At 44.2% G+C, this 27,865-nt stretch overlaps 1 protein-coding gene across 1 annotated transcript; it reads left to right on the top strand.

The window, feature by feature from the left end:
• Positions 1-510: 510 nt before the first annotated feature.
• STOML3 (stomatin like 3) lies at positions 511-25,331 on the top strand. The gene is made up of 7 exons (XM_004619551.3): positions 511-644; positions 14,602-14,705; positions 14,786-14,858; positions 18,078-18,160; positions 19,208-19,411; positions 21,699-21,833; positions 24,215-25,331. Exons 1-7 carry the CDS (start codon positions 593-595, stop codon positions 24,437-24,439), a joined length of 876 nt encoding a protein of 291 aa, XP_004619608.2. The 5' UTR covers positions 511-592; the 3' UTR covers positions 24,440-25,331.
• Positions 25,332-27,865: the final 2,534 nt, after the last annotated feature.

Genomic DNA, 27,865 nt, shown 5'->3' with positions numbered 1-27,865 from the left:
AGGAGATGACTGGAAAAAAACGTGACATGAATGAGGCTGGAATGTGACCGAGAGGAAGACAGGCAGGGTTTTACAGAACACAGGAGTCAGTGTTCACCTTAATCCAGCAATTAACAGTGAGATTAAGCAAACAGAGACAGGATCAGATTTGCATTTGAAGACATCACTCCCTGCTAAGAACGTGTGTAATGAATCAGATGACATTTCCTCCTGTGAAACGGAGGAGCGGCTACAGTTTGCAGTGGTAGAGAAGTTACACGCAGTTCCTAGATATGCATAAAATGTACAAGGTGTAGAAAATTACACAGGAACATTGTTCAGACAGTCGTATCATCAGCATATTCTTCTGAATGTTCTTGTGAACAAAGGCAGCTGAACTCAGAAAAGGAATCCTTTTTGTTTATGGGAGCTGGCTTCTTCTCCAGGGTAACAACTGCTCCTTGGGGTGCTCAGTAAAGAGATCCGTCCCTCACGCTCTCATTCCACCTTTCTCCTCCGTCCTCTCACCAGCTCACCCAGGTCACTGCCTGGGGTCCAGGCTGGCTCCAAACCCATGAAAATTTGCCAAGTATAAAAGCTTCTCGAGAATGAGATGGATCCTGGGTCATCTACCCCCGAGAAACCAGACAAAGAAAATTTAGTAGGTGAGTTCCCCTTTCCTGCTTGAAGCTTCTTTATACATATTCTGCAATGTAAGACTTCTGGTGTTATGGAGAGTTTTAGAATTAGTACAAGGTGGATGGATATATGTTGAGATTAGGTTGTATTGGCTTTACTTAGAACCCATGAATATAGATTTATTACTTATCTCACTGTAATTTGCTTCTTACACAGCAGCTATAACTTGCTCTAGATTTTTCCATTTCAGATATGATTTATGTTTATCTTTGCATTCTTTTATTTTTTTTTCATTAAAGCAAAGGCATGCTGAAAGGCTGAAAGTATTTGAGAGACCTTTTGGGGAGGTCTGGGACTTGGGGCCATGAGCAGCAATGCTCAGAGTTTACTCCTGTGGGCTTCAGAGGGAGGGACGGCAGGGCTAGAACCCGGGTCAGCTGTGTGAATTCAAGGCCCGTGCCCTATCCTTGTTCTATCACTCAGGGCCCTGAAAAACTGAAATTAATTCATTTTAAAGTTTTATCTTATATCTTATTGTACTATGGTTTAACTAACAAACAAACAAACAAACAGGAAAGTTTGTTTCAGAACTGAGGTTCCCCACAGGGGGTAGGGAGATAGTAAGGGGCAGAGAGGGAGGGGCAGACTCAGTGGGACCCAGAGACGTCAGGACTGGGCAGCCTGGTGGTGGGTGCAGGGCAGGGACATTGCATCCCTGACACATAAGCATTCTCACTGTTTTAAGCCACATTGTCTCAGCAATCATAATTTTGAAGTGATGAAATGGAAGGAAAGTTGCTTTGAAGGGCATCACATTTGATGCACGGAGAGAAGCTGAGAAAAAGAAAACTTAGCCAATAAGTTCAAACTACCACTTTTAGAGTTAACAGTTACTATGACTTACAAAGCATTTTATTTGCCTTATTATTTTTGATCTTACAATCAAAGTTCCGAGGTAGAGTCATGTATAATAGCCTTCTTTTGTTTGGGGTTTTGGTGGTTCTTGGTTTAGGGTCACACTTGTCAGTGCTCAAGGGCTACTTCTGGATCCTAGTCTGGTGGGGGTGGGGGGTGGGGGGCTGTTCCCTGTGGTGCTGGGAACTGGGGGGAGCATGTGGGGTGGAAGCTCTCTCTTGCAGAACAAGTGTCCTAGCCCTTTGAACCATCTCCTGGAAACTGAGTCTTAGCTAGTTTTAAAAACATATTGTGGGTCCAGAAAATGGTATGACACACCTTGTCGGTGTGCTCCCCCTTACACTTTCAAAGAAGTGATAGTGGCATTTGGTTTGTTTTTTTGTTCTGTTTTGGTGCCACACCCAGCAATTTTTAAGGGTTACTCCCAGCTCTGCACTCAGGAATTACACCTGGGGGTGCTCAGAGAGCCAGATGGGACACCGGGGAGTGAACCCAATTCGGGCACATGCAAGCCCCCCCTGCAGTGCTTATCACTCCAGTTCCCATGGCAGTAGCAGTTTGGAGTGGCACTTAAGACACTCAGGGAGCACTCCTGGTGGTGGTTGGGAGCCATCTGGGGTGTCAGACAAGCATCCCGGCTACTGCTCTATCTCTTCAGCTCCAAGAATTGGAAACCCTAATGTTTTTCTTGAAGAGGGCATGATAACACTGCCATATCAGGCACAGTGATTATCACCTGGAAGTGCCAGGGAGAGTTCTCAAGAATAGTCTGCTGAGGGATGGCTGTTGGAACATTACACACTTGAAACTCAATCATGAGTAACTTTGTAACTCTAATTTACAGTGATTCTGTTAAAAGAAGTTTTTAGAGGGGCCGCAGCGATAGCACAGTGGGTAGGGCGTTTGCCTTGCACGCGGCCGACCTGGGTTCGATCCCCGGCATCCCATATGGTCCCCCAAGCACTGCCAGGAGTAATTCCTGAGTGCAAAGCCAGGAGTAACCCCTGAGCATCGCTGGGTGTGACCCCAAAAAGAAAAAAAAAAAAGAAGTTTTTAAAGAATATTCTTCACCAGAGCCATAGGGAAAACTCAGTGGGTAGAGCACTGCCTGGGTTTCCTCCACAGAATCACCAGGGGCAACCCCCGCCCCCAGCACAGAGCTGGGAGAAGCCACCAGTACCACCAGATATGGCCCCCAAACAAAAAACAGCAGTAGAGTATCCTCATTATCTTTGAACGTTCCTTGGACAGGTTTGCTCCTATTTCATGATTAAGACATCAGCCTACCCTGCTCTTTCTGGGTATTTAGAATACCACTGAGATATTCTAAAGTGTTTGTTGCCATTCTGGGTTTTCAAGATAATGGAAAAAGTTCACTATCACACAACAAATGAACCCAGGGCTTATAGTTTACAATGTCTGGTTCCATATGCTTCAGGCAGCTTTGGAGGGAAGCAGTGGTGCCCACCTCCTCTGAGCTCTGGCTGTGAGATGCCTCTACATTAACAAGAGGCAATATCTAGTCCATCCATGTGCCCGGAAGTTGCACGAATGTTCTCCAGTTACTTCAATGGGGATGACTTCGGTTTAGAAGATAACACAAATTTTAGGACTATTATTTCACTCCTCTGCAAGATGTTTGTTACCACTCCTCACCTACTGCCAGACAATCAACTATTGACCAACGTACTACAAACCAGTTGCTCCAGTGGACTGGAGAGATAGCACAGCGGGTAGGACATTTGCCTTGCATGAGGCCGACCTGGGTTTGATTTCTCCATCCCTCTCGGAGAGCCTGGCAAGCTGCTGAGAGTATCCTGCCTGCACGGCAGAGCCTGGCAAGCTACCTGTGGCATATTTGATATGCCAAAAACAGCAACAAGTCTCACAATGGAGACGTTACTGGTGCCCGCTCGAGCAAATCCATGAACAATGGGATAACTGTGCTACAGTGCAGTGCTACTACGAACCAGTACTATCTATTGGAGTTTCCCACCCACCTTCCCACACTCTTTCCCACCCCCAATTCTCTCTCTCTCACACACACACACCCCACACCGCACCATACCACACATGCACACACACATACACATACACACACCCCATATGCACGCATGCACACATGCACACCCACCCACACCCACACCACACCATACCACTCATGCACACACACGTACACATACACACACCCCCCATATGCACGCATGCACGCATGCACACACACACATACTTGCAGAATCTCAATTCTGTTGTGAGAATCAGAGCATTAGATTCAGATCTGCTTTGTCTCTCTGTTTCATTCTGAGATTACTCTAATGGTTTTGGAGAAATGTATGAGGTGCCAGGCAGGAAACCTGCCCACTGTTCTGGCTCTTTAGCCCCAATATTTTCTCTTTTCTCGTAGCTGAGTAGTATTCCATCATGTATGCATACCACATCTTTCCTTTGGCAAGAGGGCCCATAGCTGGCAGTGTTTTGTGGCTCTGCGCTAGGGCTGTTTGGGGAACCGTGCTTTCACCTCTGCAGGCCTGCTCTACCCCCATCTTCTTCCTCTCATCTGTTATTGGGTTTTGGGGCTGTTTCCAGATCTTAGCTACTGTAAACAGTGTGGCAATGAACATAGATTCCTTGCAATAACTAATGCACCCACTGATGGCACTTATTTCTGACCTTCACCCACAAGTGACCTATTCATCTGTATTTCTCTGATTCTTATTTCTGTTTGAATAACCTGAATAGGTTTTAGTGACTATTATTTTTTTTGGGGGGTCACAAATTTACTAATGTGAAAAAAGAGATGAAGAATTAAAGAAGATGACAGGACATCAGAAAAAGATATATTTTGTGGCTGGCAGGTGGACAGAAAAAGAAGACAATCCTGTGAATGTTGAGAGAATGAAACAATCACTGAATACATGCCTTTAGGATCCTTGGACTATCATGTGTTTTGGGGTTTGTACCAACATTCAGAAGCCCCCATCATACATGTCTCTAACTCCAAAGCCAGTGACCACAGAAGAGCAGAGGACAATTTGCATACATTTCCTGACTCACCGTTTAATAGCCTTTGACATTTTCTACTTTTTCTGCTCTCTCTCTCTCTCTGTCTCTCTCTCTGTCTCTCTCTCTGTCTCTCTCTGTCTCTCTCTCTCTCTCTCTCTCTCTCTTTATTTCTCTTGTTCTTAGAAACTTGATCATGAAAATCTTAGAAGTTCTTCCTAATATGAATATGCAAAAAAAAGGGCTCCAGGACATCACCAGAAATTCTGGTATGGTGATAGCTAGGATGTACTTGATATTTTGCTCCAAACAAGTTCTTGAGTTGGTGAGGTTACCAGGTTGAGATCACACTGTGTGTAGTCAAGTGTTTCTTTCTTTTTTTAAACATTTTTATTGAATCACTGTGAGATAGACCATTCAGGTATTTCTTCAGAGCAAGTCTGTGCTTTTCAGGAAAGATGTTCCTTGATTTAAGCTGAGTGCTATTGCAGAGGAGGGGGAAAGGCAATGAGGAAGATGATTAAGAGATGAAAGATAGTGTTTAACCCTAGGGCTTAGATTTGATGCCTGGTGCTTAAGTCTATGATTCTCCAGAGAAAGAACCAGGAAGTAGCTGAGACAGTTTCACTGAATGTTCCAGTTCCGAAAGACTGGGAAGAAATAAAAACAAGGTGGAATGTTTCATTCTCTAACTCCAGGCTCACAGTAGGTTTTCATTTCATAGCCTTTGATTTTCATTACTGAGAAGCTTTCTGCTCAAAAGAAATAAAGCACTTTATCTTAAATTTACATGAATAGCTCTTTAATTTTAGAATTGCATTTAAAATTACAAAAGCATGGGACAGAGAGATAGTTCAAGAGGCTAACATTTGCCTTGAATGCAACTAACAGTTGCATTCAACTAACAGTTCAGTCCCCAGCATGGGGTTGTCCATCTCCCCCATCCAACACCACCAAGATTGATCACTGAGTACAGAGCCAGGAGTAAGCCCTGAGTACCACCAGGTATGGCATAAAAACTAAAAATAAGTGAATGTAATTATAAAAGTATCAAAAATTAAGATGTAAAATAATGCTAACTATTTATATTTCTACAACTTAAAATTAACCACGGTTGATATTTTGATTACATTTTTCTAATATGCTTCCTGTGCATATTTTCCTGCTATTAAGGATCATATTGTCCTTATAATTTTGAATCCCCCATAAAATATTTTTCCTGCTAACATAGTTATTGAACATCATGATTATCTCACAGCTTTGTTAATGAAAACAAAGTGTAAATGAAAATAATAGTGATTGTCTCACATTTTTGTAAATGAAAACAAATTCATAATTTAATACCATGTCAATAGGCTTACCAGGGTTTGCTTAATTATCTCTCAGGATTTTTTTTATTTATTACTGTTAATTTTTTATTTACTACTATTAAAAATAACACTATTTATTAGACCATAAAGATAAAAGACAAAAATTTGGACTCATGGCTTTGGGTAGTGCTATTGTTTCAGAATGAAAAGAGAGGTGACAGAGAGGAGAATGATGCAAGCAAAGATTTTCTCTTTATTTTCCTTCTCATAATGGCCTGGGGTGAAGGTAAAGCAAAGCAGTGTGAATGGAGGGGAAAGTGCAGGAGCATACGGTGTTAAAGTTAATTGACTCCCTTGAGAGAGAGCAGAATCTCCTCTGACGGATCATTATTTCCAGACAAATGAAACACATCAATAAGTTGATGGTGTTGTTGAGCATCATTTGGATAGTTCAAAGCAGTTATGGGGTCTACTTCATTTGCCCTACGAATGAACTCAGAACCTACTGGGTGTCAGAAGATGGAGATATAAAAGTGAGATGTCCAGGGACCCCAGGGAGCACAGCACAGTGCTAGCGTCTGCTTTCCACTTGGGAGACTGAGTTTGATTCCTTGCTCCCCAAAACCCCACATGCTGGTGTAGCGCCCTGTGTAAACCCCATAACCAAGAGTGTAAGCATTAGTCATGGCATCACTCACCAAGAGAAGGGGCAAAGAAAGAAAATGCCTGCACCTCAGGGCTAAAACTCCCTAGAAAAGACATAGAAGCCAACTCAGCTCTACAATGTATCATGAAGAGTGATGCAGAGAGAGGCTCTGTTGATGACACAGAAGAGGCTCCCCCAGGGCGCTCTCCCCGCTGGCTCCAGATGAAGCCCCAGGCAACCTCGAGCTTCCACAGCAAGGCACAGATATGCGGGTTCCAGGACTAAGACTCCAGGCCTCATGGGCGGGGGCATGTCCCTCTCCAGCTCCCTGCCCACTCTTGACCCTGGCTGTCACACCCACAATCTGCCTCCTGGTGCCATCTTAGTGCACCAACACCTATCGTCCAGAGACACAACAGTGAGTCCCGGAAGACACCACATCACCAGAGATTTCTCTGGGCTCTGTTCCAAGCCCATTTCACCGGAGCACCCCAGATGGAGCAGGTATGGTCTCCCCACTGGCTCCAGAGGAAGCCCTAGCAACCATGAGCTTCCACAAGCAAGGCCCAGGTATGCGGGCTTCAGGACTGACTCCAGGCCACATGGTGGCAGCAGTGGCAGGGGGTCAGGCTGTCCCTCCGGGCTCCCCACCTGCTCTTGATCCCGGCTGTCACACCCACAATCTGCCTTGGGGCGCCATCTCAGCACACCAGTGGCCCTGGTCCAGGGATTCCAAATTGAATCCCAAAATGGACTATTACCCTACAGAGACGTCTCTGGACCCCAACCACTTACAGTCTTAGAATTCCAGAAGATTTATCATCATATTCAAAGTGAGCAATAGAAAATAAATTATCTAGCGTCTGCCCCTGACAGGCAGGCCTGAATGGTGGTGGGAAAATCTGAGCAAATTTAAATGCCCAAAAGTAGGGAGAGAGTATTAGGGAAATTGTCTGTCATGGAGGCAGGATGAGAACTGGGATGGGGGGAGGAATATACTGGGGACATTGGTGGTGGAAAATGTGCACTGGTGGAGGGATGGGTGTTCCATCATTGTATGGCTGAAGCTTAAATAAGAAAGCTTTGTAACTAGCTCACGGTGATTCAATTAAAAAAAAAAAGGAAGAAGAAGCAGAAAAAGAAGAAGAAGAAGAAGAGGCTTCCCTCAGAGGTGAGAGAAAAATCTTCCTAGAGAGACGGTGGTGGTATGAGCTGGCACCCACAGCTGGCTGAGAGAGGAGACTGGTGTGCCAGGGCTGAGAGACACCCATGTGGCCAAAGCAGAGTATGGAGATGTAACAGTGGTGGTTGTGTGCTCTAGCCTGTGGCTCTGTCCTCCAGATAGGAAGAAAGACTCAGAGACCCATCACTTGAAATGCTGAATTTTGGATGTGCTAAGAACTGGTGTAAGTGGTGTGGTATATATGGTGCGATAGTGCATGATGTGGTGTGTGGCCTGGTGTGTATGGAACAATGAGGTGTGTATACTGTGATATGGTGTGTTGAGGTCTGTGGGTGGACATGAAATGCTAAGTTGATCTTATGTGATGTGGGATATATGGTATTTGTGTATTGTGTGTGATATATGACGTGTTTTGTGTGTGTGTGGTCTGTGCTATACGTGATGTGGTATATGGTGTGCTGTGGTGTTCTGTGATGTACTGTGGTGTGATGTGTCGGGGGGCATGTGTGGTGCAGTGTGGACGTGGATGCACATATGTGTGTGCATGTGTGTAAGAAGCTTCGTCTCTGAGGGCAGGCAGGGCAAGCTGGGAAGATGCTGTCATGCTTGACAATAGCTTCCCTGGAATTTTGTCCTGAGGACTTCACAGGACAAGATGCCTGTTGGAGGAAGCTAGGGCCTGAGCTCTGCTGGCGATGCTTCAGCTCATCGTAAGAAGAGGGGTGGGTTTAAGGTATTCCACAGTGTGGGATCGTATATTAAAGACGGTTCACACTGTGTGAAGGTCTGCCTCCCTTTCTTTCCTCCAAGGCTGTTGAAGTTCTGGCATTGCACTCAGGCCCGGCTGTGGTGTCCACCAGGGGCTGCCCACTGTCCTTGAGCTCGCACACACCTGGTCTCCTCCCTCCCTCTTCCCTCCCTCTTTCCCTCCCCCTTTCCCTCCTTCCCTCCTTCCCTCCTTCCCTCCTTCCCTCCCTCCCTCCCTCCCTCCCTCTCTCCCTCCTCCCTCCCTCCCTTCCTTCCTTCCTTCCTTCCTTCCTTCCTTCCTTCCTTCCTTCCTTCCTTCCTTCCTTCCTTCCTTCCTTCCTTCCTTCCTTCCTTCCTTCCTTCCTTCCTTCCTTCCTTCCTTCCTCCTTCCCTCTTCCTTTCTTGTCTAGGAGTCTCACCAGCAGGGCCCAGAGCTGCTGGAATCCTCTCTGTGATACTCCCCAATGCTGCTGATTGGACTGTTTGGCAGGCAGGAAAGCGGGAATGAAGGTAGTTTCAGGGCGAAGGCAAAGCAATTTGGGAGCAGGCATTTTCTTTTCCTTTCCCCTCTCTTGGTGATTGGTGCCATGGCAGTGCTCAGGAGCTGCTCTTGGCTCGTGAGTGGGGGTTACTCCTGGTAGAGCTTAGGGGATGAGCTGGTGTCAGGGGTCACCTTCTCAGCCTCCCACATGCAAGACGCACTTCCCTTCCCACTGAGCTGCCCCCAGAGTCTCTCCCCAGCCCTCCTGTGAGTAAGAAAACGCCCATGCATTCCACAAACTGACATTGGCAGCTTTGACTGAGATCAGGCTGGAAATAGGGAGGTGTTTGGGCCTGGGGCTACCCCAGTAATTTTGCAGAGGCTGCTGGGACCAGGCCTGGTTGTGCTGGAGCTCAAACCCAGGGCCTTGTACATCTAAGGCATATGCTCCACATTTTTGAGCTCCATGCCTCAGCCTCATCTTCTTGTTCTTAGTACAGCCATCACTCCCATATGCAAGTTTCAATTCCCAGTTTCATCCACTACAAAATATCTCCTGCAGCAAAATAGTAAAATGTCTAGAGCATCACACTCACATAACTTATTGTTGTAATGGTTAAGTTTTATCAGTTTTGATTGTTAACACCTTACTGTGTCTAATTTATTCTTTTTTAAAAAAATTTTATTGGTGTTTGGGCTGCATTTGGCAGTGGTCAAGTCTTGTTACCAGCTCTGTGCTCAGTGATCACTCACTTCTGGTGAAGCTCAGGGAACTATATGTGGTGCCTGTTGTTGAATTCAGGTTGACTTCACGCAAGGGAAGTGCCCTACAATCTGTCTGATCTTTTTAGTCCTTTATATCTAATTTATGCATTATTTTATAATTATTATAAATAATTATAATTATTTTATAAGCTTGTATGTATGGGAACATTGTGTGTGTGTATATGTAAGTGCTGTCCACAGTTTTGAGTATTCCCTGTAGTCTAAGAAAATATCCAGTCCCCACAGATAAAGAGGAGGTCTGTAGTATTTATACGAATGTACCACAATTTATTTGTTTGTTCTATCGTTGATGGATTTGGGTAGCTAACTCTTTATTTCTTGATCTTTAGGAATAACATTGCATTGAAAAATCTTGAAGTTTTTTTCCACTGAAATTAACTCTCATTTCTCTTATGTTGTTCTGAGATGCTGGATATTGAGTTATAAAGTAGGTGTATGTTTTGCTTTAGTAGATAACACAAATAGTTTGAGTGCTTTTCTTTTTTTTTTTATTTTTTGGCAGTGAGTTCAGTACTTACTCCTGGTTCTACACTCCAGGATCTTTCCTGATGGGGCTCAGGGGACCACTGTAGTTTCTGGGGTTGGACCCAAGTTGGCCACATGCAAAGCAAGTACCTTACTCACTGTACTATTGCTCTGGCCTCAATCTTTGGGTGTTTTTAAAGCAATGTCTTAGCACGTGGTTTATGCTTAATGGGGAAATGATTATTTACCAAAATACACAATCATGGGCAAGGATGGTAGGTAGTGTTGATCTAATATTTCAATACTGTTGGGAAGTAAATAAGTTGCTTAGGCTCTTTTATTTACCGGAGTTAGTGGGCTAGTGATTTGGATTATGCTCCCGCGTTTCCTGGCCCCACATACATGATCAGCTTGGCCTTTAGTATTTGTCTTAGTACTAAAGGGAATCAGTACTAAAGGGACTGGAGCGATAACACAGTGGGTAGGGCGTTTGCCTTGCACACGATTCCTTATCCTTCTTGGAGAGCCCGGCAAGCTTCTGAGGGTATCCTGCTCCCAGGGCAGAGCCTGATAAGCTACCTGTGGCATATTCGATATGCCAAAAACAGCAATAACAAGTCTCACAATGGAGACATTACTGGTGCCTGCCCGAGCAAATCTATGAACAACTGGATGACAGTTGTTACAGTGACTAAAGGGAATTGAGGTCTCCTGGGGTGCTCTGAGCTGTCTCCAGGCACTGAAACAAAGCCCAGTGTGCCTCTGCAGGTGACGCTGGGCATAGCACCAAGGCTGCAAAAGCTGCCAAGAGTCACATCAGTTTGTTGGATGTGAGGATGCTCTCCCACTTACAGGAGGACTGGGGAGAGACTCTGGGGGAGCAGTTCAATGGAATGAGAGTCAAAAGCAGCCCCTGAGAATTGCCAGATGTGTCCCCCAAACAACTTCACTCTCTACAAACAAAAAACAGCAGGGACACTGCAGAAGCCTCTTGCAAATTGAAGTAGAGATGATCTGGGAGACTTCTGCAGATCTTCACAATAAAATCCCAGCCCAGGGCATCCCTCCTTTAAAACACTGCATGATCAGCCTTGGCCCCAGACGTTAGGGAGCAGAAGTGAAAATAGTGGAAGGGAGAGAAGAAGAGACACATGAGAAGCAGCTGGGGCCAGGACAAAAAAAGGTACAAAGGGCTAGGTACAAAGATGCTGTTAAGGAATGACAGAGCCAAACATCCAAACCACACCAACAACACTGAAATCAAGAGACCCAAATTTTAACAACCAAACTTTAGAAAGCAGCCTGTCAATAGGGCAAGCTGCGAGGGAAATGGGAGGCAACCTGGGAACATTGATGGAGGGAAGGTGACACGGGTGGGGGGATGGGTGCTGATGTATTGTATGTCTAAAACTCAATTATGAATCACTTTGTAAATTATAGTGCTCTCACTTAAAAGTGTGGGAAAAATTAATAAAATGTATATGAAAAACAATTCTAGGCCACTTTTTAGTGAGATCTAGAGTCCTCCTGTCCAATCCTTAGAACCAGAGCAACGTGGTTTGAACTGTAAAAGTAAGGGGGGGCGGAGCAATAGCACAGCGGGGAGGGTGATGGACTTGCATGTGACTGACCGGGTTCAATCCCTGGCATCCCATATGGTCCCTCAAGCACTGCCAGGAGTAATTTCTGCGTGCAGAACCAGGAGTAACCGCTGAGCATCGCTGGGTGTGACCCAAAAAGCAAAAAAAAAAAAAAAAAAAAAAAAGGAGGGGGCAGCATAGGGATGAGGGAGAGGTGTTGCTTGAAAGACTGAGAGTGGGTCTGCTACAAGCCTCGTCTGCGCCTCTTCCTTCTCCCCTCTGAGCTGCTGGAGTCTGCAGGGAAGCCAGCTTGAGCACTCACAGCCCAGCTCTAACCAGAGCTAATGACACCCCAGGTTCCACAACTCTCCCAGCAGCTCAGCCTGCGGGCTGGGTAATTCTAATGCACAGGTGTAAACCTTGGAAGATAAATCATGTCCTCATCTCTCGTTTCACTCAGCACCTTTAGTCTCTCCCAGAGCAGGCTGAGCTGTAATGATGCAAGGGCTAATGGGACCCCAAAGAGCTCGGGAGGCCAGGAAGATTGTGCTCTTCACACACGCTTGTGCAGCTGGGTGTTCAGACTGCGCTGAAAATGTCTTGGGCTTATTCAGGGCATGGAGGGCGGCTGGCACTTTGTTGGTCCCCGCTGTCTGTGTGTGCTCACTGCTTAGTCACAGCCTGGAATCCCCTGTGGTTTGCATTACCAAATTCTGCAGAGCTGGTAGGGAATGAAACACCAACGGTGGTGGGAACGTCTCAGTGTTGTTCTGAAAATTCCAGGAGAGGAACCAGAGAAATAGTACAGTGGGTAAGGCGCTTACCTCACACTCAGGCAACCCAGGTTCAGCCCCCACCATCCCATATGACTCCCCCGAGCACTGCCAGGAGTGACTCCTGAATGCAGAGCCAGAAGTGTCCCAAAAACTTAAAAAAATTAAAAAAAGACTCTAGGAGAATGAAAAATGTCCCATAAATAAAGACCGCTACTACAGCCTTGCTTGGAGAGAAAATTTCAAGTGACCTTAATGTTGACCAAGGGGAGAGTGTCAGAATAAACAGCCAAGAATCTAAGAAGCAAAAATTAAGAGGAATGAAGTAGATCTATACATAATGACATTGAAATATATCCAGGGTTTTTAAACTTTGTTTCTTACTTCAGGGGTGTAGATACAATGTGGGTTTTTTGTCACAAAATATATATCTAAACCAATTTTAGAAAATGATGATTGGAGCTGGAAAGATATTAATGCAGATAAGGTGCTTGCTTTGCAAGGCGACCAACCCAGGTTTAAGCACTGGCATCACATGGCCAGGAGTGATCCCTGAGCACAGAGACAGGAGTAAGCCCTGAGCACAGCCAGGGGTGGCCTGAAAAGAAGAAAAAGTAGAAGAAGAAGAAGGAAAAAAGAGAAGACAGTGAATCATGAATATAAAAAAATTCTAAAGTGAAATGGTCAGCCAAAACTCCATGTTTGGCAAATGAGAATTCTGACTTTGGAAATTATGTAATTAATATGATTAACGTTTTAAGTTTCAGGTGGTTGAAGTGGGATTTGAATTTAATTCCATCCTATTGCAACGCAGTATGAATTAAGTTCCAAAGCTCTATATTGGTAATGTGTGTAGCACTGTAGCACTGTAGTACTCTGGTTCCATTGTTTGATTTGCTTCAGCGGGCACCAGTAAGTCTCCATTGTGACACAGGGAGCTTGCCAGGCTCTGCCCTGTGGGCAGGATACTCTCGGTAGCTTGCCAGACTCTCTGAGTGGGATGGAGGAATCAAACGGGGAGCGGCTGCATGCAAGGCAAATGCCCTACCCACTCAAACAAACAAAAATATCTCCTGAAATGAGCCAATGAAACAAAACTTCACAAAGGCAGAGAGTTCACAAGTCCTGACTGGTCAGTAGAATAGTGACCACTCTGCAGAATGGGGGTAAAGGTAGTAATGTCCCTGTACTAAGGTAGGTGTAAATGAATGGGCCTGGTATCTAACAAGAAGTTTTATTTAACCTGCAGCAAATCCCTCAAGATCTGTCATTCTATGCCCATAGTTCAGCTAAAAGCAAAATAAAGACTTGTAAAGATGGAGTGGTTTCCTAAGGCCATAGCACTGGTACCTAAGAGAGTTCTAGAAACTCACTCCTAAAGATTCCTCAAAAAGGTTTTCCTTATACTACATTGTCTCTTTGTGGATAATAGCACCTGCTCGTGGATCTCAGAGGTTGCCTTAAATTTCACCCAGAGAATTCTAGAGTTCCAGGAAGCTGCTTTTAAAATGGCTGAGGAGATAACACAAAGAGCCAGAACATGCAAGGCCCCAAGTTTGATTCCTGGCCTTCCTTTCTCCCCATTCCCCTCCCCTCAGGTATGACTGTGGTGCCCCTCTGTACTGCATTGCTGCCACAAACTTCAGATCTGCAACCTCCTGACCCGGTATTACTGAAGAGACCCCTGGGGCCCAGGGTTTCTGGAGAGGCACCCCCTAATGTAAAATAAGTTGACACCACATGGATTCTAATGTGGGTCATCCAGAGGCCCCACTCTATGTAAGGATGTTTTGAGAACAGCAAGCTATGGCAGCCCTTTATAAATGCAAAATGGTAATTATGATGCTGATGACAACTGCATTTTCTTGGAATGGGCTACACTAAATTCTTGAGTGAATATTTTCTTTTGATGTAGGGTGTGCTCTGGTGTGGGCGCATGCATCCCTGGGCATTTCTTGCATTCAGGAATATGAACAGATGACGTTGGTTTATTGGCGTCAGCAGGTTTATCTGGCCCTCTGGATATCCTGTGCAGGTAGCTACAAAACCTGCTAAGAACCGCGTCAGTGACAGACTTGCCTCTTTGTCATGTCCCAGGCATCAACAGCAAAGGCCTCGGTGTGTGCGGCTGGATCCTGTTCTCCCTTTCCCTATTGTTGATGATCATTACCTTCCCCATCTCCATATGGATGTGCCTGAAGGTAATGCCCTGGGAAATGAACTGGGCTCTCTATAGGAACTGATGAACCATTAAGACTAATGCTCTCCCTTAATCTCTTAGATCATTAAGGAGTATGAACGTGCTGTTGTGTTCAGACTGGGACGCATCCAAGCCAACAAGGCCAAAGGCCCAGGTAGGAGAACCCTGACAGTAGCAGCCACCTGCTACTGTTATGCTGCCACCAGTGTCTTCCTTGGCAGAACCACTTGAGAGGGAAAAAAAAACAAAAAAAAACCAAACAAAAAAAACAACTGATGGGGAGCTGTAACCTCGTAACCTTTGACTTTCTGTACACATGAAAGCGGTTGAGCGATGGTGCCAATGAACAGGACTGCCCACTAGACTGCAAGTTAGAGTTTGGAATCTGGATCTATTTTCCAATACTCCCATGAGCATGTCAGTGGGCAAGTGCTACCTGGTTACATTGACTGAATGTCAGTTGTTTCCAGGATCACTGAAACAATGAAGAAGGAATTGGGGTAGGAAGAAAAAGATGAAGGTTGATGATAAGACCAGGGAGACAGCCCCATGGACTGAGCACATTCTTTGTTGGCAGCACTTTGGTTTGATTCCCAGAACTGTGTGGTCCCTGAGTCCCACTGGGAGTAGCCCCTAGCACACTGCCAGGTGTAGCTCAAACCCCTCATAAAGAGAGTCTCCAAACCCCAGTATAATAAGGTTGGTTATTAAGTTACTGAGGGAAAGGAAATCCCAGGAGCTGATTTTTTAATTTTAACTCTGAAAAAAAAAATGGTAATTTCTGTTCTCAGTAATTAGATCAATAAAAATGTAGACATGGAAACCATTATCTAAATAATTTGGTCAAATAGAGCATTTATTTCTATTTCTTCTAGAAATAGCATTTATTTCTATAACTTAGAATAAAAAAATGTTCCTAATCACTTATGTTCTAAAAAGATGGGATTTTGGTTGGGGGCAGTGGGCATGCCAGGTACTATAACTCCTTACAAGTAAGATATTGACTCGTCCTAACTTTAGAGTATTTTTACTGGAATCAGTTGAGTGTCAGCACTTGCTTTTGACTCACAAAACATAATGGCAATTTCATCTGATAAACCATGGTAGTCTTGAATGGAGAGGTAATTGAAGCGATGTCTTAAGAAAACCCCATGAAATACAGTGGTTGTCAGATCTAAGTATGCAATGACATTTATTTTCTTACTTCTTTATGGATGCATCTAAGTGAAGCTATTATCACTCTAATTTAACTCGATACTCTCTATACTCAGCACTTGGTCACACATTGTAGTCAGTTTTCAAATATCTGTTATGTAAACAACTATGAGAAACTCCAAGGGAAAGTTTGTTAAAGAGATGTGGCCATTTGCAATGGTTACTTGTCCAGTGTCAGAAGAGGACTAAGACAAAGAGGGCAGGAAATAAGACGTACTGAATACAGAGGTTCTTGTGAGTTTGTCAAGCAGAAATATTAGAATAATCAGATTGCAGTATAGTAGAACTAGGATAATCACTTCCTAGTAATGTTAAATCTGGTGGGGGAAACCTTATAAGTTAGAGTAAAATTGGATTGGTAAGAGGTAGACTAACTTAGAGGACTATAGAGAAAAGTGTATCTTTTTAATGAATCTCCCCAGAAGATTTAGCTCTAAACGTCCCGGGATAATTACTCTCGTCATATGTGTCTCTGGGGTTGATGAGTTACCTCAGAATATCCAAGGAGCCCAAAGGGAAACAAGCCAAATTGCTAATGAAAACCTCTCCACTTTCGTAAATTACTCTTTAATAATAAAAGCGCTAGTAATAAGAGCTGCCACTTCTTGACCATTTAATACAGGGTGGGCACTATGTTTATGCTGTATTTCGTTATCATGTTAAACTAGGCTAAATCTTCATGGCCATCTTAAGTACTTTAGGCAGTGTAGGCTTAGGAAAGATTGGTGACTGTTCCCAGGTCTGTGGCTCGAAAGTGGAAGACCTGAAAGACCATACTCTTCCTCAGTGACCTGACACCCAAACTTGATAAACTAGGCATTAGTCCCTCTAAGAATTCAGAAAGGCTTAGAGATCAAAAGGAAGAGAGAACCTTAGTATGGAGCTTAACCTAAACACGTGTTTCTTCTCTGAAAAAAAAAATAGCACAATAATAGCAATAGAAGAGGAGTGGAATAGTGTCTGCATCTTATGGGTCAATTTTGTGGTTGTTGGTCATTGTAGTACTTGCTGTTGAGATCATTCACCTGGGTAATGTTAAGGAGTCACCAGCTGCTGAAATGAGTTTTTTTCTCATCCCCATCCTTCCCTTATCCAGCTTCAAAACAAATACTTCATACATCAGAGAGAGGTACATGTTTTTACAATCAGGGACCACCATTATATTTGAGCTATAAGACAGCTAAGGAAAAACTGTGCATTTTACAATAGATTGGTCATAGAGTCTCGGATCCTAAGATTTTATTTCTAATGCTCTTTCAGTCTTATTAAAAAATAAATAAAAGTTGGCATTATGAGTACTCAAGGTACAAACAAATTTATTACTTGAAACCTCTGTCCAGATGCCTTTAATATAGGGAAAGTGATTTCCAAAATAACCTTTCCAATCAACACAAAATCAGCACTTGGATAGAAGTAAATTAAGCATTTTAAAGATAAAATCAAATAGTGACACATCAGAGGTCTTTAATCTCTCCCCAAAAGATTTCAATTCCCAAGGAACTTTCTTGACGAGTCATTGATTAGTGGAAATAATTTCCCCCAAATTTATAGGTATATGTATTGAAGGTCACTGAAAAGCATTTATCTGTCACTGTCACTGTCATCCCATTGCTCATTGATTTGTTTGAGCGGGCACCAGTAACGTCTCTCTTGTGAGACTTGTTGTTATTGTTTTTGGCATATCAAATATGCCATGGGTAGCTTGCCAGGCTCTGCCATGCAAGGAAAAGCATTTATAGTCTTGTGAATATAGTATGAGAAATGCCTGAAGTGTAGCTGAGAAGTGAAGCACATACCTTCATATGTGAAGCCCTGTTAAGATCAGGGTGTTATCCTTTATTGCAAACCACAACAGCTAATTAGAGAGAGAGAACAGAAGGGAATGCCCTGCCACAGTGGCAGGGTGGGTTGGGGGGGAGATGGGATTGGGGAGGGTGGGAGGGACGCTGGGTTTACGGGTGGTGGAGAATGGGCACTGGTGAAGGAATGGGTTCCCGAACTTTGTATGAGGGAAGTATAAGCACAAAAGTGTATAAATCTGTAACTGTACCCTCACGGTGATTCTCTAATTAAAAATAAATAAATTATTTAAAAAAAAAGAGATCAGGGTGTTATTTGCAAAAGGGTAAACTTTTAAACCAAATTTCCTTCTTCTTAGGTTTGATCTTGGTCCTGCCCTGCATCGACGTGTTTGTCAAGGTTGATCTCAGAACTGTTACTTGCAATATTCCTCCACAAGAGGTAATGATGCTCTTTGGTGAAAGGTATTTTCCTGGAAATAACACCCTGATCTTATATCTTAAAAGGACAACAGCATTTTCACGGCATTTATTTTTAGCTACATGGATGAGGGTGAACTGAATTCCCAAAGGTCTTTTTCAGGGATATAAATCCTGAAATCACTAATCTTCATTTTTGCAAATAATAATGAGGGACCAGAGAGATAGCACAGTGGTTAAGGCACTTTCTTTTTATGTGGCTGACCCTGGTTTGTTCCCATAACTGCACACAGATGTTCAGGAATAGCTCCTGAACATCAAGGGGTGTGGTTCATCCCCTCCAAGAGTATAGAAAAATCAACATATATGAATAAATATGAATGTTCTCCTTCTGACCCAGGAAATGCAACCAAGACCTCCCAAACAGCTGTCTCTGTGCTATTGGGTGAAACTATAGCCCTTCCTTTAGAATCTAGCTGCTCATAAGCAACTTGGGATGTTTTAACACTGTAAAGGTTTTCTGGCTCTAACGCAGAAGTAGTAGGTGGGAGAAAAGACCTCTAGTTTCCACACCCTGTACTCTCAGTACTTTCTCAGTTGCTCCAAAGCACCTTATAATGTTCTTCAGAGTGATTCACACAAAGATTCTGTACAAAACCAAACGAATTTTTCTCCACTGGAAATAGAGCATGATCTTTGGTGCTATCTATATTTTCTGAGGCACTGCTGGTGATGATAAAAACTGGAACCCAAAAGGAATTTGGGGGTCAGGAATGAGATGTCCTACCTCTCTCTGGAAGGTAGAGTTGAATAATGGTCTATTGCTACTTTGTACAAGGGGAGTGCCTGCTCTTGCTGGAAGACAGAGCTTACATGACCTTCCCGAGACGGGCCCAGCTTGTGTGGGAATTCTGCTTTCCACTGGGATGGTATTCTATTCCAGATGGGACAGAATTGTGACTGCTGGTGTAAGTTGTCTTTCGTACTTTCCATTTGTGGGAAGGCTTCTTAAGACAGCGCTGCCAACTGCTGCACATCATGAATGGATGTTTCTTGTTCTTCTCTCTAGATCCTCACCAGAGACTCTGTGACAACACAGGTGGACGGAGTCGTCTATTACAGGATCTACAGTGCCATCTCAGCTGTGGCTAATGTCAACGACGTGCACCAAGCCACATTTCTGCTGGCTCAGACCACGCTGAGAAATGTCTTAGGGACACAGACTTTGTCCCAGATCTTATCTGGCCGAGAAGAAATTGCCCATAGCATCCAGGTAAAGAATGTGGAACCTGCATCTTTCCTTCTTTCCTTTTAAAACTCAGTGATTATCAGATGTCAGCAGTTCTCAGCAATCCCCAGTGTTGTGGACATATGTATCCATATAGCACATATGTGCACTTACACACACACCTGCTTCAAAACAGATAGGTTTCAGTTTATGATTTCATTTCTTTATGATCATGAGACAGAATTTAAATATCTGCATAGGGTAAAGGGTTGCGGGAATTGTGCTTCTCTTCCTTTCTCTGCCTTTCAGTGTTCCAGGGTAGCATTGGCACCAGCATTGTTGCCCCTGGGCATTTCCCAAGGAGCGGAGATACCAGCTTTCTTGTTAGTTTAGCTTGCTCCAGAAGTGCTGCCATTCCTCACGCAGCAGGTATATTCCCAGATTTCAGCACAGTGTGGAATTAGAATAGGGGTCAGCTGAGACTCATAGCCTGTTCATCACTGAACCATCTGACTGATGTGCTTATCAATATCAGTGATAAGATGGAAAGTAACCACAACTGTAGAGTTGATGAAGACAAAGCCTAGATTCATCTCACACATTATGCTTACTTTAATTTATTTTGTTTGCTTTGGGGGTCACACCCAGCAATGCTCAGGACTTAGTTCTCAGGGATCACTCCTGACAGGCTTGGGGGACCATATATGGTGCCAGGAATCGAACCCTGGTAGGCCACGTGCAAGACAAATGCCAACCCGCTCTACTATCACTCTGGCTCCGCAGATTCTCAGTTTCAGGCATTCTCTTATCTACATTTTCTCTTCCTTCCTTCCTTCCTTCCTTCCTTCCTTCCTTCCTTCCTTCCTTCCTTCCTTCCTTCCTTCCTTCCTTCCTTCCTTCCTTCCTTCCTTCCTTCCTTCCTTCTTTTCTTCTATTTTCTTCTCTTTTCCTTCCTCTCTCCTTTTTTTCTTTGCAATTTTATTGTTTCACTGGTACATAAAAACAAACAAAAAAATCCAAGAAAGATAATTGTATGATGTATTTTCCCCCTATGAAATCTATCACCTCTGATTTTTCTTGACATTACTTCAGGCCTCTAATGTACATAGCATGAAATGCCTCTTCCCCCCACCCCAGTTTTCAGTGACGATGTCAGTTCTGCATTATGACTCTCCACATCATTGGTAGGGGTGTCATGGTTTTTACATCTATCATGTCTCCACGATTGGCTTGGGGCGAGGTTTTCCACCCCCAGGGCTTCTGCAAGGATCCCAGAGAGGTAAGGGATCACCTGCCATTTGGCATCCTGGCCTGGATCTCTCCCCTCTCCTTTGAGGGAACAGTGCCCTGGTTCTCACTGTCCAAAGGTGTTTCTTATCATCCCTCCCTGACCACGATCATCAGCAAGACGGCTGTAGTGAGTTTCCACTTTTACAAGGGAAAAGAATGTGACTGTTCCTTCTCCAAGAAGTAGGAACAAGCAAAAAAAAAAAAAAAACCCAAACAAACAAACAACACGCACACACACACACACGCACACACACACATACACACGACTTGTGTCTGGGAATATGATTGCAGGGACTGAATGTGTGCCTTGCATGCAGGGGGCCCGGGTTCTCTGCTTGACACTGCATCTCAGCACGGCCAGGAGCAATTTCTAAACATTGAGCTGGGTAAAGCCCCTGTATACTGCAGGTTCTGACCCTCATTCATCCCCTTGCTCCTCCACCAAAAAAGTATGCCTTGCTATCTATTGATCACAGGGTAGAGGTCTAAACAGTAAAAGATAAGTAACATTTGAAAAATAACTCAATAATATTTAGTGAATCATAACCAGGCATGGTAACTTGTATTCCATATAAGTTCATCAAATTTCACACTAATTCTGGAAGAAAACCTCTTCTGTGCAAGAAGACAGAAAACCAGGGAAGCTGAGTGTCCATCTATTGATGTGTAGCCCTAGTGGCAGACTCAGGCCCTAACCCAGGTCTGGCTGAGAAACCCACACAACACTGACTGCCTAACGTTAGTACCAGAGCACTGGGGGACGTTTCCCCAAATCTAAATGCACAGCACAGACTGTATAGTAAGGATGGGTTTGAAGTGGATTCTGCCAAGAAACCATCCATGAAACAGCTTTCCTGGTTTTGTTCTTAAAATTTTCCTGGGATTTTTCTTTGGGTGGGGGGAGCTTTAGTGGTGCCCTTCACTTAATGGCCTCTCTCCATGCTAGAAATACAGGCAGAGTGAAAGAAAGAAAGGGCTTTCCTGCACCTCTTGGAATGCAGGTTCCTCCCGGCTGCTGACCGTGTCCTCTCTTTTGAAACAGACCTTACTCGATGATGCCACGGAGCTGTGGGGCATCCGCGTGGCTCGTGTGGAAATCAAGGACGTGCGGATCCCAGTGCAGCTGCAGCGGTCCATGGCCGCAGAGGCCGAGGCCACTCGCGAAGCCCGGGCCAGGGTGAGTGCTCCCCCATGGACCCCGACGGCAAACCACCACATCCGGAGCAGGCAAAGATAGGGCTGGTGCAGACAATCAATTGCGTCTTAACTATTTTGATAGGAAAAGGGTAGGAGAGCTAGCATCGTGGGAGAGTTCCTGTCTGGTTGGGAGGCTTGAGTCCTGGTATCATGGTTCCCGAGCACCAAGCCAGGAGCAATCTTTGAACAATTGCTCAATCAATCTTTGAGCAATCTTTGCTCTGAGCACCAATCTCAGAGCAACTCTTTGAGTTGGAAGAAGTCCTGAAACACTGCTGGCTGTGTCTCAAAGCCAGAACAAAACAGAAAAAGGGAGATTCACTCAGGCATTAACTATTTAAATTCCAAACTCACCAGCGTCTGCATCTCTCCAGCAGCGACCTTCCCACTTGACACTTAAAATAGTACATATATAAATGTTTTTTCTTCAAAGATACAATGACTATGGTATGAGCCATGTAAAATTATTTTCCATTCTCTCAATACATACATTGTCCCCTCTTATCCTCTGGGGAGATGTTAAATAATGCCCAAGTGAATGCCTGTAACACATATAGGACTGAATCCTATATACTACTATATGTTTTTCTTAGATATACTTACCTAGGATAAAATTCAGCTTATGAATTAGTCACAGTAAGAAATGGACAAGAATAATTAACCACTACATAGGAAAATATAGGTAATACATTGTGAAACAAAAAAGAGGGCTTGCTTGTTTTTCTTTTTTCTTTTTTTTGCTTTTTGAGACACACCCAGCAATGCTCAGGAGTTACTCCTGGCTCTTCACTCAGGAACTACTCCTGGCAGTGCTAGGGGACCATATGGGATGCCAGGGATCAAACCTAGGTCCGCCACGTGCAAGGCAAACCTGCTGTGCTAACACTCCAGCCCCAAAGGGGCTTCTTTTTTACAGTTTTATGTATGATCGATTGATAGACGGTGAGCAGCTTGATATGCTTCAGGGAAGCGTGTAACTTGCTCTGGGCCAGGCAGGAAGACAGCGGGTGGGCGCTTATCTCACACGTGGCCAACCCAGGTTCCCCAGCGCTGCCAGGAACAAGTCCTTGAGGAGTCAGCCCTGAGCACGCCGGGTGTGGCTCCAAAACCAAACCAAGCAACAAATAAAAAACAAGTCTTGGGCCCAGGCGTGCTTCACAACACGCCCCGCGACTGAGCAATGCTCTGATTCTGGTTGTCTCCCAGACTTTCCCTGAGAAAACAGAGTAAAGCAGCCCACAACGTCCAGGTCTCCCCTTAAACTAAGTGTATCCAAGCATGAGGTGACTTCAAGGGTGATCATGCAGCATTGCAAAGCCGGTGATTCTAAAGAGGCCACATTAGATTTTTGTTTTCTTTCACTGGGGGGAGGGGATTGGGTGATGCATGCTCAGGATCTACTGCTGGTGCATTAGCTCAGGGGCCACTCTCAGTGGTGTGTAGGATTCTGTGTGGTGATGGGGATCAAAAACATGCCAAGCATTAGCCCTTTGAACCACCTTCCTGGCCCCAGTGTATGTCTTTTAAGCATCATTGTTCTAGAATGTTAAACGTATTGGATTAATCATGAGCAACTAGATACAGTCCTGGGCAGAATTGTCGCTTTCGTGTATGACTGAATTTTCTCACCTATCAGAAACCAACAGAGCTTAGAAGCCAGAAGTTATCATGCATGGTCCAGATTCTTAAATGTCCATGAAGAGTTTCCCTTGCCCTCATTCCTTACTCAAGTCTTTCTGCTGAGCTCCGGTCACTTCCAAACAGAGGATTTGATTGTGACAGAGCAAGGGTGCTTTCACACACGGCCAGTGAGGGGCAGCCAAGCGCCAAGTCCTTCTCGGTGTGTCTGAGGACCAGAGAGGAAGGGGCAATGAAGGGATTCCAGGGATGTTAACAGATTGGCACTTCTTGCTACTGGTCCTCAAGACCGCAGGGAATTTGAGAAGGTCCTTGATTCTAAAAATGAGACTCCCTTAAACACACAATGAAATCATAACATCTACGAGAAGTCAAGACAAGAGCAAAAAGTTAGTTGAGAGATTGAATTTCAACTTCTCTGAAAAATGAGTGTAACAGATGGAGAGGCTCCAGCAGGGCCGGTATCTGGGAGAAAGAGGTTTTATTTTTATTGCAAATGCAATCCAGGGGCTCAAATGATAATCTATCCCCTCTGCCTTTGGCCATCTCCTCAAATTTCTCTAATCACATTAGGATGGGAAACTTTCCTTGCCAAAGGAGTAGACTGAGTGCGTGTTGCAAAGTGGGGGCTGGGGGAAAGGTAGCAGGGTGGCCACAGCACAGAAAGCACGGGAAGGAATGGCAAGCTCTCATTTCTGAACCTTTGCCTTTCTGTTGTTTTAGGTCCTGGCCGCAGAGGGGGAAATGAATGCCTCCAAGTCTCTCAAGTCGGCCTCCATGGTCTTGTCCGAGTCCCCCATAGCTTTGCAGCTGCGCTACCTACAAACGTTGACCACTGTGGCCACCGAGAAGAATTCCACGATCGTGTTCCCTCTGCCCATGAACATACTGGAGGGCATAGGTGGCATCAGCTATGATAACTTCAAGAAGCTTCCTAACCGAGCTTGAGGGCCTCTGCCGCAGGTGACAATATTAGGGAGTTTGATCTCTTTCCACGGAGAGACCAGCAGCTAGAAGTGTGGAGACTCAACACAATTCGGGCAGAGCAGCTCCATGCTAGTGTAGCATTAGCAGGGAATAATGTGGTAGAGGCATCCCCAAACTAAAAGAGAGCAGAAATAAAGGCTGGATGCTACTTCTCTATTTAAGAACGAAAGTGACTTGGCATGCTTATTTCTAATAAGACACGAATAGCTGGTGGCTGATGTGTAGCAGGAGCTTTCTTCGCCGTAGATTTAAATAATTATTTAAATTATTGGAAGTTCTTTGAAATACTTTAGATCATGTATCAAGTCCTATAGATCTCCTACTTATTATAGATATTGGCTTGATTATTTCAAAGTAATGCCTTGATGTCTCTAATCATTATGATGCCTCCCTTCCCCCAATTTCCAGCCCCACCCCCACCTCCCTGCCATCACAGCTTAAAGTTTGGGTGACATGAGTTTGGGTGTTAGGCAAGACCTCAGGTCACTGAGACTCTTAGACTCCTAGTGCAGCCTAGCCACTCCACACCGCGCCCCCTCAGGGGCAGGCTGCACCCACTCTTGGCCTTTGCTTCCATGCTGCTTGCCCTCAGCTGAATGGTGACTCATTCTTTGCCCCCAGCTCCTGTCTCCCAGGTGGGCTGAGGCCTAGGGAGGCAGCAGTGGACAGGCCTTTTATTTGCATCCTTGTGAGACATCTAGCAACGTGTTTCCCTGGGACCTTCGACTTCTCACTGCTGTTAGTTCCAACAGCGCCGGTAACCAGAATTGTTTGCACACTCTTATCCCCTACCCATGCTGTGGGGTAGGAACTCTGTTAGAAATAAAGAATTCATAGAATTGAATATGTTAAAAAAAATAAAAACTGTCTCGTTGGGGATTCTTTGCTTGCCTGATACACCATTCCTCTCTCCCTTCCGTGTTGGGATCACTGAGCTCACCCTCTCAATGGGCGGAGCTGAGCAAACAAGATAGGAAGCTGCAAATTCAATTTTATTTAATATTTCCTAATCTCTCTAATGGTAGCCGATGTCCTCAAAATGGTTCATAAAATTCCTTTCTGACTCATTTCCCATCACCATTTGTCTAATTGATAAACCATTCAGACTGATCAGACAGCTTAGAAACGAAGCACCTTAGAAATGAAGCACCAGAAAAGAAAACCATCTGAGTTTCCTTTCTCCATACTCAAGCTGTCCTTCAATTACAGTTCTCCCCTAATGTCATTTTACTACCTATGTTTCCTGTGTCTTTAACAATACCATGCTGCCCCTAACTGCTGTTTATCATTTATTGTCTTCTAGAACTTTCCATATGCTTTGATTCCTCAGCTGAACTTTCCTTAAACTTTGAGACCTTTCTGTGCAGTCAGTCTAATTTATTTAACAATAACATATCCCTCCCTGATATGTAGAGTTTAGATAGTATGGATCTTCTAAACTCACTGCTTAGATAATGCCCCCCATTAGAAAGGAGGTGGCCAACTCGTGGAAACCAAATGGTGTTAATGAACATGAAGAATGTCAGAGAGTCCTGGGAAGGAACACCACAAAAGGAGCTCTTCACATTTAAATTTTTGAAAGCGCACATGCGGCAATGTTCTGGGGTTATCCCTGGCTTGGTGCTTGAGGGTCACTCTGTGGTGCTGGGGATGGAATCCAGAGCTCTTGCATGCAAAGCACATATCCAGCCTCAGCTTTCTCTCTGGCCCCTGACATTTTTTAAATATGAGTTACAGTTTATAGGAATAGGAAGAAGTGTTTTGGGGTGGAAGATAATGTAATGTTTCTTCTAGAGACTTTTTGTGGAAATTTATTGATTTGAATCCAGTCTAATCCAAGATCCATACTGTGCTCATATATCTCCCTAGACCTTATGAAGCAAATGCCTGGCATTTCTATAGCCCAGAATGTCTTCCTATATTCTAGGATTTTACCAAATGGAATTTATTTCCTTGACCATGTATTATACTACTCCATCTTTATAATAGGGGAAATATCTAGTAAATGAAAGAAAACTTACCTATCAGAAATCAGCTCTATCAGAAATAGTTGAACCAATTTTGTCTGTCCTTCCCCCTTTTTTTGTTGCTTGGTTCCTTAATTTGTTTAAAGAGATTAAAATTTGGGGGATATAGCTCAGCAGTAGAGTATTAGCCCTGCATGCATGTAAACCAAGCAGGGTTCAATCCCCAGTACTGCAAAGTAAAAATAAAATGTAATATTGTTAGGCAGGTCTGCCAGAACTGTGTTCACAAATGCTGGGAAAGTTATACTCCTAGAGAACATGAGACAGAGTTTCAGATGCTCATTTATCAGCATTTCAGAAGAACAAATTTTGCCCCTGAAGCTTACGGGACTGATCCCTGCTTATCATCCTTCAAACCAGTTGGCATACTAACTCATCACTAGAAAGTCATGGCACTCAAGACTTAGACAATTCCTCTCCAAGAAGCAAGCAAAGAGTGTTTTCAGTACCTTTCCCTTATCATCATCATCATCATTTTACCTGCTAGCATAAAAAATTTTCTGCCAGCATTATTTTTGCTTGCTTGCAACTTCCTATTATTTATGTTAGAAGAGTTCAAGAGATAGTACAGGGCTGGAGTGATAGCACAGGGGTGAGGGTGTTTGCCTTGCAAGATGCCCACCCGGCATCCCATGTGGTCCCCTGAGCACTGCAGGGAGTAATTCCTGAGTGCAGAGCCAGGAATAACCCCGGGGCACCGCCAGGGTGACCCACAAAACAAAATAAGTAAATAATTATAAAAAAGAGATAGTACAGGAGATAAGGTGATAGCTTTGCACACAGCTGACCCAAGATTGATCTCTGGCACTGCATATGGTCCCCTGAGAACAGCCAGGAGCCATCTCTGAGTCGAGAGAACCAGCAGTAAGTCCTGAGCTGAGCACTGGCAGGTAAGACCCCCCCAACCCAAACTAAACAAAACCTGGTACCAAACAAAATTCCCCAAATACATAAACACTAAAACAAAACATCGGAGAAAGGAAACTCCTTTTTCAGTGCTCAAATGACAAAAGAAAATTCCTAACTGGATGATAACTTTGTCAATCAGTTTAGGGGAAAATAAAAAGCAAGAGGCAGGAGAGAGCACTGCAGAGCACCCAAGAGTCAGAGGGCGAATTCTGCTTTCCCATTCCTGCTTATTTATCTGCCCTGGTTGCGGAAGGAATGAGGGTTATGGGAATGGTTTCTCTTTTTGGACCTTTCAATAAAGAAGGTTGCAGATAGGAGTGGGGGGCAGGGAAATGGCTGTAATAACAGGAACTAGGACTGGCAATTAATGTTAGCTTGAGTAGATGGTTAAATCAGGTTGGAGATCTTTTTACGTCTCTCTTGGGTATTTAATCCTTTTTTTATTGCCTTA

This window comes from Sorex araneus, chromosome 1, assembly GCF_027595985.1.
Source record: "Sorex araneus isolate mSorAra2 chromosome 1, mSorAra2.pri, whole genome shotgun sequence".
Lineage (NCBI taxonomy): Eukaryota > Metazoa > Chordata > Mammalia > Eulipotyphla > Soricidae > Sorex > Sorex araneus.
The sequence above is the reverse complement of the archived record's forward strand: the minus strand, read 5'-3'. Positions and strand labels throughout refer to the sequence as shown.

What these genes read in the sequence shown, in the direction of transcription:
- STOML3 (XM_004619551.3), top strand. Translation starts at nt 593, where the DNA reads ATGGATCCTGGGTCATCTACCCCCGAGAAACCAGACAAAGAAAATTTA. An exon ending in AGACAAAGAAAATTTAGTAG is followed by an intron (nt 645 to 14,601) that starts GTGAGTTCCCCT and finishes GTCATGTCCCAG; the next exon opens with GCATCAACAGCAAAGGCCTC. An exon ending in AAATTGCCCATAGCATCCAG is followed by an intron (nt 19,412 to 21,698) that starts GTAAAGAATGTG and finishes CTTTTGAAACAG; the next exon opens with ACCTTACTCGATGATGCCAC.